We start from the raw sequence: 12,683 nt of genomic DNA, 5'->3' as shown, positions 1-12,683 counted from the left end.
AGTATTTGTGCACTTTTGAACACTTAAGTCACACTTAAATATCATTGCATTAGATACATAATATAAAACCAGGCGGCATCTGCACAAATAATGCTTGAGATTTCCCCCAGAATAGCATTTTTGCAACAACTTTTAATCATGATTCATGTCCCATGTTTTGTTTTTGTTTTTTTGTTTTCATATTAAGTCAATCCCCTAGTAAGTTTACTTCACACAGAGTAACAACAGGCGTTTCTATTGTTTTATGTATCATTTTATCATTCAAAACCTTGAAATTATTTGTTTGTTTGTTTATTTATGGAGAACTGTTTTGTTTTTGCATTTGTTTGTGTGCTCTATCTTTATTTATAGAAACTGATCACGTTTTGTTTTATAATCCAATTTCATTCATACTTTTATGTATAGCTTAAGTGTCCAAACACTTTTTGAGGCCAATATTTGAGGCCAAAATAAGTGCAAATAAGTGTCAGAGTCCAGAAGCGTCACGCGCCAGCAGGTGGAGCCGCCATTCAGTGTCAGTTTCAGAGCTTCAGCACGAGCTCACAGGGGGTTTCGTCAGGTTGACAGGCAAAGGAAGAGACGCAGTAAGCGAAAGCATCTCAATGCTAGGGGTACGGCGCTTTTCTCGGCACCAATGCTGACAAAAGGAGTAGATTTTGTTTTGCTCTCTTGAGAAAGAAGTCCGAACGAAGTAAGTGTGAGAAAGTCCTCGCGCAGTTTATGGTAGAGGCTCAGCAGAGTTTCAGAGGAAGCAGGATGTACCATGAAGACGGTGCAAGCTCTCTCAGACCACGATATGGATGTAAGTAAGAGCCACTTCACTTCATGTCAGTTATATGAAACTATACTATTAATGTTATTAAACGAAATGAGTATAAATTGAATGTGAATTTACTGTAGTGCCCAATGTCCATGACAGTTGGCCAGCAAGAGTATCTGCAACAGCAGTCTGACATCCATTATCACTGCAGTGGATGGTTAGTTTGGGTGATTCCCCCTGTGTGATTTTTTTTTTGCACAATATTTTCTCAATAATTAAACAGAATTATTTGGAAGCACACTATAAAATGTGGTAGCATTTTTGCCTTAGGATCCATTTGTACCTTACCTGATGTTTAAAATATGATTTTCAATGGTGTAACCTAATGCATTGCTGATTTTAAATCATATTTTGGACTTGAATAAAGCCAGTTAACGTTTATTAGGTGACATGAACATGCTTTTTTTTAGAGTGCTGGAAATGTGTATTTGAAGTTACCCCTGAAGGCCTCTCACTAGTTGTATTTAACACAAAGGCAAGTTTTATCTAGAGATGAAAGATTGATATACGAACAATACTGATTATTTCTGTGTTAAATAACTGACATGCAGATCTAGTGGTTGGTAAAGAGTTGAGTAATTTTTTGGAAGCAATATATTAAATAAGTGTTACTTATTCCTTAAAAGTTTAAAGGGATAGTTCATCCAAAAATGAAAATTCTGTCATCATTTACTTGCCCTCAACTTATTTCAGACCTGTATGAGTTTCTGTCTTCTGTTGAGCACAAAATAAGATAATTTGAAGAATGTTGGTAATCAAACAGTTGATGGACCCCATTGACTTCCATAGTAGGAAACAAAAAATACTATGGAAGTCAATGGGGCCCATCAACTGTTTGATTACCAACATTCTTCAAAATATCTTCTTTTGTGTTCAACAGAACAAAGAAACTCATAGAGGTTTGGAACAACGTGAGGGTGAGTAAATGATGACAAAATGTTCATTTTTGGGTGAACTATCCCTTAACTGATAAAGTAGAAAAGTGTGAAAACTGTTTAGAATGATATGATTATCAGTCTATATCCATAGAAAAAAAGAAACTCATAGAGGTTTGGAACAAATTTAGGGTGAGTAAATGATGACAGAACTTCTCTGAAACATTAAAAATGTCTTTTGGACCCTACAAATATGCAACTAGGGCTGCACGATATTGAAGAAAAGTGACTTCAACTTCTGAAAGTGAACATCAGTGTTTTACTGTAGCATAAGAAATGTTAGGCCTATTTTAACATCAGTGTAAACCACTGGGTTTAGCGTTTCAGGAAGGCCTATATTAGGATTATTTAACAACAGAAACTGAATAATCAAATGTAAAAATAAAACTCTGCTTAGTTTTCTCTCTATGAAGTAAATATCTATACTGACTCTTAAAACAAAAGTTATTCAGCCAAGAGCAGTGAGTGATTTTCTCTTTGTCTTTTGTTCATGACCCCAGTTATTGCAAGCTGTTGCGATATATACATTTGCGATATTTCGATATATGCAACTATTTTGTCCTTTGTCCTGAGCTAGATCCCAGATATTTTCCTGATATATCCTGATGGTATGTTGCCTCAGAAAGGTGCTTGTGTATTTTTGGCATTAGATCTCATGCTGTGGCCTGAGCAAAGAGAAGCTCCATGATAGTTTTCTCCAGTTAAACATTACCTCTGCCCTTTGTAAAAGCACCTGACAGTCTGTACAGTTCAGATATTTGAGGAATTCGGTTTGAGGAGTTTATCTGTGCAGGTTTTATTAAACACACACATTGCGCCATGCTGACAAGACATCATGTCTATACTGTTTATATCTATGATGAGGAATGTTCAAGATGCTGTTTGCGTAGCACGCATTTGATTCTGGTGTGAACTACTAGTTGGTTGTGTATCAGAACCTGCTAGTTTGAGATTAACTCCACCATATCAAATCAAGGTTGAGAGATGTACTTGAGCACTATTTGTCGGCTCTTTAAATGAAGTTTACTTAACTCGTGTCAACACTGGCACCGTGACCGAGATCACATTCCAGCTAAACTGCTGACAAGGCCGCTGGTTTCATTCTGCTGATTTATCTAGGGTGTTTAGCATTAGCATTTTTGTTATTAATTGCTTTTTTTATTCATAAAAAGCAGATTTTTAGATATGACAACACATTCTCATATTGCATTTGACTCAAAAAGCTGTTGTACAACTATTCCCTGTGTCTTATGCTGTTTGTTTGAAGAGGAATGGTTGGGTCAAAGTGTGCATCACAAGGGATGGCATCCTTTGGTTGAGGACTGTGCAGGATATATACATGGAATGACATCATATTGAGCAATGAAAACTGAAATGCCATACAGTGCATCTCATTATCATGTGTGAGGTATCTGTGACACATACATGTATTGATATGAGAGATTGGATGGCCACAGTTTACTAACTGATGTTCCCCTCACAACCACTATACGTGTGGTGCGGTTGCTGGCACAATGCACATTACTGTTCAAAAGTGTAAAAGTGTTTGAATGATTTTGAGATAAGCCTTAAGAAATTATTATAATATGCTGATTCGCTGCTCAAGAAATAGTTCTTATTATTATTATCAGTGTTGAAAACAGTTCAAAATTATTTGATGAATTTCATAAAGGACAGCATTTATAAATATCTTCTAAAATTATAACTTTTGATCAATTTAAAGCATCCTTGCTGAATACAATTTTTAATTGTATGGGTTGGTGGTGGCGCAGTGGATAAGACACATGCCTTTGGTGTGAGAGACCCGGGTTTGAATCCACTGTAAGACACCAATGTGTCCCTGAGCAAGACACTTAACCCCTAGTTGCTCCAGAGGCGTGCGACCTCTGACATATATAGCAATTGTAAGTCGCTTTGGATAAAAGCGTCAGCTAAATGAATAAATGTAAATGTAAATGTAATGTAAATGTAATTTCTTAATAAAAATCTTATTGACACCACAACTTTAGAATAGTAGCATCTATTACTATAATGTTGCAAGTGCAGCATCAGATCTTAGTCAACCGGCTCCTGAACATCTCTGATGTTTCCTCAAGTGGCCGTTGGATTGTTCTTTCTTTAATTATAATATTTGAAATGCACAGATGCTTTATGAGAACCCACCTTTGTTGCCATGTTTTCAAAATATTGAGTTATTGTCTATGGGACAGATTTAAGGTGATAATGCTGACCTACGTAATGAATCCCCACAGAGGTTAACTGGCAAGCCTGAGCCTGTGCGACAGGGTGAGAAATTTGCAGTGTTGTTTGCTATAACAGGATTGAATCTCATTTACTCGAACAAAGGCCAGCATGTGACCGTGTGTCAGCAAGCTTAATTATTACTAGATGAGTGAGGATTGTGAAAACACTTAGTAGTTGGACAGTCTTGTGCTCAGTCTGATCTTATCAGAGGTAAAAATGAAACTTCTTGTTGCATGTCAGAGCATCACAAAGTTCTCTTTAGGTGCCTTTAGGTTTCTTTTTGACTGAACTGGTCTTTGTTTTTTGCTTTTGAGAATGGATGTGGCCTACTTCACTAAGAGTCATAATAAGTGTCATATTTTACTATTTTATTGATGTTTCACCTGGGCTCCACCAGGCTATAGAGATACTCCATATATTTCAGTCATGGGATGGGCGATTGTATAATCAAATAACTTATTAAACCAATTGACGTGAGTGCCACTACATCTGCTAGGGTTCTCAGAATCAATCATGAGCTCTGTGGTAAATGCAACAGATTGTGAAATTCTGTGCTGCTTTCATAGATGGTCTTGTGATGGTGAGATGTGGTTGACAGTTGATCTGTAGCCTAAGTGTGTCATGCAGTGGGTCACAGCATGTCAAACAAGGGCTTCACAAACTTTTTTAGCAGTTTAAATTCAAAATAGAATCCATATTTGAAATTCAGTCCTGATTTTAACATGATTTTTGACATGATTGTGTTGGTTAGCCTACATCATGTGGTTGGTGAGTGTTTAAGTGGCAGCTCCATGCCATTAAAATAAATGATTAAATAACAAGTAAATGTTATAGGGAAACAATATACATTTCACTTTAAATATTATTTGTTTTTCAGAGATTATTCTTTAAATACATTAAGTATTAGCTGTATGCATAGTGACCCACATTTGGTTTTCAACCAGTGAAAATAGGTAAAATTCTACATGTTGAACAAAGTCACATTGGGATCTCCATATCTCTGGGATTTAACCATATAGGGCCTTAAAATGAAGATTCCAAAAGAGAAGTTTATGAAGAACCAGATTTAAAAAAAAGGATATAAGATATGTTTAATAGCCTACTTCTAGAGTTACAGGCATGCAAACTATGGAAAAATAGTATTTATGGTGCTCAGACAGGAATGTTCTATGCATTTGTTTTGATAAAGGGAAACAAGAAACATTTCTAGTTTTAACAGAATTTGTTATTCAGACATTCCTCTTTAAAATAAAAAATTATCGTTTGTACAAATATGGCCCACATTTGTTTTTTGACCCCTTAAAATAACAATTTACTCAAAGAGCCACATTGAAATCCCTATATATCTGGAAATTAACCATGTAGGGCCTTAATAATTGACATATCAAGAGGAAAGTTTGTTAAGAACCAAAATCTAAAAGGATATTAAAATATCTTTAATACTTCTTGAGTTACAGGCATGCACACTTTGGGGAAAAAACATAGGAAGTGCTTTTTCCCAGGGTCCTTCCCATTTTTTTTTTTATCCCAACTTTCATCATTGGCATATAATGCAACAAAGATTGCTCTATCAAAAGTTAAGTAATAGACCTAAAATAATAAATTAATGAGGCTTTTAAAGTCATTTCCCCCCCCCCCCCCCCCCCCCCCCCCCGTAATTTGGCTCCAAATCTCAGGTGAAAATGATCATTTTCAGTCCCCTCTACAAAATAGTGGATTACTCAGTAAATATTCATTCATGACATTTCATATTTTGGCTTTCTTCTTCATTTATGTATGTCTTTCACTAGAAAAGAAATGATAAAAATCAAAAATTTTAGCCGGGACCTCTGGTTGAGTTGACAAGGAATGACCTAGCATCATTTGTTTTCAGATGCCACTTGATTTTGATATTTTGTATCTAATGCAATGATGTTCATGTGACTTAAGTGTCTTGAATTACTTTTTGGAGTCACTACAAGTTTAGAGCAAAGACAGTGAGGATTGACCAACCTCTTCGTGTGACCAGCTTAAGTCATGTGTAAAAGATGTCAGCTCTGCTTAAGCAGAAATAAAGCGATTGCATTGAACTCGGCAGTGTTGTGAGCTGAAGATGAAGGTGGCGGAAAGGAAACGTAGTAGCAATCACGTAAATGTCAGCCACAAATGGTTTCGTAATGCATCAGTACTGACAGCTGACAGCCGCTTGTCGTGAGAGTGTCACTTCCTGATGCTTTCATGTACCGCTGACAGTGATGAAAGAGATGTTGATTATTTCTGCATGTGTATATTGTATAAAATTACTCAACCTTGCACACACATTCAGTGTTTTGTCTAGTTGTTCTTATAGGGGTTTAAGTGTGGTGTGTTTCTGATTCACTTCTCTCCTTCATAACAAATTGCTTGAGAAACCTTTTCCAGTTCACGCTGCTAAAATCTAATTCCAGTGTGACTTAAATCAACAGCTGTCTGAAACACACAAAGTCTGAATAAAATATAATCAGCAGAATGGAACTTGGCTACACACCATCAGATTCAATACCTTTTGTCATAGTGTGTCTAGTGGTTGTTGTGTTGGCTGTGCTAAAGTTGGCTGATTAAACTGGAGAGGAAAATGTCACTCTCAGCGTTCTGATGTGTTATTCCACCAGTATGGAAAAAGCTATTCTTGCATTCTCCAACTGTTATTTTCCTTTGTTTATCCTACAGCCATTGTGGACGATGAGAGGCTGTCGGCGGAAGAAATGGACGAGAGGAGGAGGCAGAATATTGCATATGAATACCTTTGTCACCTAGAGGAAGCCAAACAGTGAGTAGAAGTTTGTCACGCCACAGATAGGCCTACATATTGAGCCATTGTCATGGGACCAGATAAAAATACAATGTTGGGTAAACCAAATACTTTATGACAGAATAAGTCCCGCCTTCTAAATAAAAGAGCCAATCGCGTATTGGTACAGTTATTGCATCACTGCAGCTGCCTTTAGAAGCTCCGGTCGATACAGAATCAGTCAGTGCTCTGAGATGTGCGCTTCTGACTGCACACGTGCATTGGCTGGTCCAGCCTGAAAAATGCAGTTTTTCTTGTCGTGATTTGAGTTTTTAGAAACAATTTATGAGACAGTTGTTGTCAGATTTCATTGGTGATTTCAAATATGAAATTTAATCGTAAGCTTTAGTGAACAGCTTTGGAGAATTTGATGTTTCCTCATTCACAGAGATGGGAGCTCTACTTGCATGACTAAAATAGCTGCCAGAGAGGAGTTTCAGAGATGGTTGCTGAGTCACTTGCCTTAAAGGGACTTTGGATAAACTTAAAAAAGCTAAAGGGAAGTGAAGGGACATTTAAGGTATATTATAATATGGTTCCCTCAAATGAGTCATATAGATTACAGTAACTTTATGATACTCAGGGTCCTTCTACTGTAAAAGGGTGAAGATTTATTATGGACATGAACTTTAGTGAGGTATTTTCAGAGGTAAGGCTGCATGATGTATCGGAATTACTGGAATATCACAAATGTGCATATCACGAGATGCATATCGCAACGGCTTGCGATAACTGCATTATTTTAATATTACAAAAAGTCTCAAGTTTTAGGTCGATGCAGACAGCAGAGAGTAGACTGGACACATGACTGTTACATAGTAATACATACAGTACGTGTGGCATGCTTAAAGGGATAGTTCACCCAAAAATGAAAATGTTGTCATCATTTACTCACCCTCATGTTGTTCTAAACCTGAATGAGTTTCTTTGTTCTGTTGAACACAAAAGAAGATATTTTAAAGAATGTTGGTAACCAGACAGTTGACAGTAACCATTGACTTCCATAGTATTTTTTTCCTACTATGGAAGTCAATGGCTGTTTGATTGCTAACATTCTTCAAAATATCTTCTTTTGTGTTCAACAGAAGAAATAAACTCATACAGGTTGGGAACAACAGGAGGCTGAGTAAGTGATTACAAAATTTTCATTTTGGGTGAACTATTCCTTTAATGTTATTAAATGCAATGGGCCCTATTTTACCGATCTAAGCGCACGGTCTAAAGCGCACGGCACAAGTGCAGTTAGGGCGTGTCCGAATCCACTTTTGCTAGTTTAATGACGGAAAAATGGTCTGCGCGCCAGGCGCATGGTCTAAAAGGGTTGTTCCTATTACTCTTAATGAGTAATGGGTGTGTATTAGGTGTAACGTGCAAAAAACCAATCAGAGTGTAATTTCCCATTCCCTTTAAATGCCAGTTGCGTTATTGTGAAAGACTGAACGCTTCTCCAGAGAGCAAACGGATCTCCTTGTGCACAAGGTTAACGCGCACAAGCAGACCATCTACGGGACAAGCCAGATTCCACCATATCTTTTTGTACACAATATTAATCTTTTACATTGTAATCCTTTTATTTTTTAATATTTGGCTAGTTAGTGTGCTGCTGCGCGTCCCTGTGTGTGTAATAAGCAGAGTGTACGCACGTTGTGGAACCGCCTATAGGCGCACATTACTAACGCGCTCTTTAAATAACAAGAAGAAATACTGCACCATTGACTTTAGACCAGGTTTCAGTTGGTCAATGGGCGTAGTCTATTTCAGTTGCCTCAAAATAGCAACACGCCAACAATGCGCCAGAACCCACCTAGTTTTCAGACCAGTACGCCCATGGGCGCACAAATGCATTCGCTATTTGAACAACGTGGCGCAGGACGTGAAAATGATAACTGCGTGGGGCTGAAACTAGCAAAAAAAAAACTTGCGTCGCACCTAGCGCTGCATTGTGCCTTGTGTATAGGGCCCATTAAGCGAAGTACTCACGCGCACAGAAAGTCACCTCTCGGACAGCACGCAATCCCCAATTCTGCTCTCTTCTGCAGCTTAAATGGCCAATTACACACAAAATTAATTCAAAATGTTGAGTATTCATGTAAACACAGTTATGTCTTAAGTGGACTAAACAGTTGAGAAAGAAAGCGCGCATGTAACAATATTGGATTCGTTCAGTTCTTAAAGTGACAGCAGCCTAATAATATGTGTTAATCAAACAACAAAAGACAAAGAGAAAATCACTCACTGCTCTTGACTGAATAACTTTTGTAGATTTAATAAGAATCAGTATATATTTAATTCATACAGTGAAGACTAAGCTGTGTTTTATTTTTATTTTTGATTATTCAATTTCTGTTGTTAAATAAACAAAATATATAAGGCTACCTGAAACCTAAAATGGCATTTACTTTACATTTACATTTATTCATTTAGCAGACGCTTTTATCCAAAGCAACTTACAAATGAGAATAGAAGCAGTTAAACTACCAATAGGACAACAATATGCAAAAGTGCTACGACCCTTCCCAGTTTAATCTTAATGCAGTACATGTACTTTTTATTTTAATAAATAGATATAGAAGAGAAGAGAAAGTGTTAGTATTAATGGATCAAGTGTTGCTGAAAAAGATGCGTCTTCAGCCTTTCTTGAAAATGGCCACGGATTTAGCAGCTCTAGTTGAGTTAGGCAGGTCATTCCAGGGAACTGTCAAGGTAAAGGTCAGAGAAAGAAATTTTGTGCCTCTTTGAGATGGCACCACAAGACGACGTTCACTTGCAGAGCACAAGTTTCTGGATGGCACGCAAGTCAGAATTAATTTTTATGTAGGAGGGAGCAGAGCCAGTGGTTCTGTAGGCAAAAGTCAGTGACTTGAATTTGAACTGGCAACCAGTGCAATTTTGTGAGGAGAGGAGTGACATATGCTCTCTTCGGCTCGTTAAAGACCACTCTAGCCTCAGCATTCTGGATCAGTTGCAGAGGTTTGACAGTGCAAGCTGGAAGACCAGCCAGGAGAGCATTACAATAGTCTAGTCTGGATAGAACAAGAGCTTGGACAAGGAGTTGTGTAGCTCTGATAGGAAGGGCCTGATCCTCCTAATGTTGTATAAGGCAAATCTGCAGGACCAGGCAGTTTTAGCATTGTGGTCTGTAAAGTTAAATTGATCATCAGTCACAACTCCAAGGTTCCTGGCTGACCTTGATGGAGTTATGGATGACGAACCTAGCTGAATGGAGAAGTTGTGGTGTGGTAGTGTTGGGTTGGCCGGGACCACAAGCAATTCTTAGTTGAAGGTGGTGGCGAGCAGCGACCGTCTGATCATGTAATGCTACAGTAAAACTGCTGTTCACTTTCAGAAGTTGTAGGGATGCTTTCTTCTCACAAAAGAAACATATGTTGGTTATATCATTTAAATATATTCAGCCTAAATATAACTCAAATTTATTTTACACACTTTATTGTATCGCATATCGAATAACACAATGTTTAACGAGTTATCGCATATCCCATTTTTTCTTCAAAATCGTGCAGCCCTATTCAGAGGGTGTGTTTTGTAGCATGTGGTTGTGCTCACAGTGTGATAACTTATCAGTATGATATTGTAGTCTATTTCTGATTAGTCAATATTATTTTGAACTGGATGGCAAAAATATATATATATATTTTTGGAATACCTTTTTACAGGAGGGTTAGAAGCATATCATTTGTTGGGCCATAGCAATTCTGTTCCACTCTTAAGTATATTTTAGGGCCATTATGTGTCCGTATGCGTCACGGCCGTTTATGGGTCAAAACATCACTAGCAGTCACTTAAATTCTCGCAATATGCTTTTGAGAAATTAAACCTATGATTTACTTCAATGTGTCCACTACCATTCAAAAGTTTGGAGTCAGTACGATTTTGAAATGTTTTTGAAAGAAGTCTCTTATTCTCACCAAGGCTACATTTATATGATCAAAAACACAGTAATAACAGTAATATTGTGAAATATTATTACAGTTTTCTATTTTAATAGGCTATACTTTCAAAATTGTATTTATTCCTGTGATTTCTGCATCATTACTCCATTTTTCAGTGTCACATGATCCTTCTGAAATCATTCTAATATGCTGCTCCATAAACAGTTATTATTATCAATGTTAAAAACCAGTTGTGCTGTTTAATATGTTTGTGGAAACTGATATTTTTTCAGGATTGTTTTGATGAATAGAATTTTTTTTTTTTTAAACAGCTTTTATTTGAAATAGAAATCTTTTGCAACATTTTAAATGCCTGTACTGTCACTTTGATCGATGTAATGTATCCTTGTAAAAAAGAGAGAGAATCTTATTGATCCCAGACTCTTTAATAGAGGTGTACAGTATGTTCAGGTTATGAACCAGGCATATTGTGTGCATGGTTAGCACATTTTCAGTTGTGAGGGTTGAGGCTCGTTTTGCTGTTAAGACACAGAGAGCAGTTAAATGCATCAGCGGTCATTTGTATCACTGGGAACTTGACCCAAATCTGATGAAAGCATGAAAGAATGTGAGGGAGTATTGCAATGTGCATTGTTCTGAGATGAGGACATTTTTTTCACTTCTCAATATAATAGTTCAAAATTCTGCGCAGTTTGTCTGATGACAGGATGATAAAATTGGACAATCAGAGGAAAGTGTGCAAGTTAATGAATTAATGAATCAGTTGTTACACATCCTGACTTTCCTGGCAGCGCAGTTTTGGCAATGACTTTAATGCAAAGCCTCTGTTCTGGGAATCCTGTCGTGTTGGATCAGGATTATAAGGCTGGTCACTAATCTGCTTGTTAGTAAGGGAGTAACATGTCATCCCTGTGTTCCACTGAGACGTCAGGAGTCACCCTTGGAGGCCCACAGGTTTCACTAAATATCTGATGCCTGCTGTGCAGATTTTTAACAATCAAAACAACCAATTAGTGTGGTGGTTTTTGAAGTTCAGTATAGAGCTGTAAAGAGATGCTACTAGCCTTAATATTCTCAGACTTCATTACACCTGGCAAGTTATCTTTTGAAACACAGTAAAATGTTTTCATTGTTTTTTATAACCACATGTTTGCTTTTGTCTATTTCATTTCAATTAAATATAATAATAATAATAATAATAATAATAATATAGCACATTCATTTCTAATTCATTTCTACTAAAGATTTATCTTATTTTTTAATGAAATGTTAATTCATATGCTACCATTCAAAGGGTGTTTTATTTAAATAATTTATTGTAATAATATTTCACAATAATAATTTTTTTTAGACTTCTATTAAAAACATGAACAATCTTACTAACCCCAAACATTTTTGAACAGTATTAAAAAAAAAAAAAAAAAAAAAAAAAAAAATATATATATATATATATATATATTAGGGCTGTCAAAAGATTAATCGCGATTAATCGCATCCAAAATAAAAGTTTGTGTTTACATAATATATGTGTGTGTACTGTGTATAATTATTTTGTATATATAAATACACACACATGCATGTATATATTTAAGAAATATTTGTATACATATACTGTATATATATTTATATAGTTTATATTATATATAAATATAATTTTTTTTATATATAAATAACACATTTTTCTTAAATATATACATGCATGTGTGTGTATTTATATATACAAATTTAATTATACACAGTACACACACATATATTATTAAAAACAAACTTTTATTTTGGATGTGATTAATCGCGATTTTATATATATATATATATATATATATATATATATATAAAAACACTTTACATAAATACATTTATTTGTTTATTTATTATTTATTTATTTATTTTACATTTTTACAGTACTTTTCTCTGAACTTGTCTTCAAACCCCTCAGCATGCCTTTGTGGCCTCCCGGGACCCCA

At 36.1% G+C, this 12,683-nt stretch overlaps 1 protein-coding gene across 1 annotated transcript in view; it reads left to right on the top strand.

The window, feature by feature from the left end:
• The first annotated feature begins 517 nt into the window (after positions 1–517).
• Positions 518–12,683, top strand: part of iqgap2 (IQ motif containing GTPase activating protein 2) — a 58,074-nt gene continuing 45,908 nt past the window's right edge. Inside the window, exons 1-2 of the mRNA XM_079871963.1 lie at positions 518–802; positions 6,688–6,787. Of these exons, the coding sequence (XP_079728089.1) occupies positions 721–802; positions 6,688–6,787 (182 nt within the window). The 5' untranslated portion in view covers positions 518–720. The remainder of the gene's footprint in view (positions 803–6,687; positions 6,788–12,683) is intronic.

Source organism: Squalius cephalus (assembly GCF_949319135.1).
Source record: "Squalius cephalus genome assembly, chromosome: 5".
NCBI classification, from domain to species: Eukaryota; Metazoa; Chordata; class Actinopteri; order Cypriniformes; family Leuciscidae; genus Squalius; species Squalius cephalus.
This window is presented reverse-complemented; position numbering and strand designations above follow the sequence as displayed.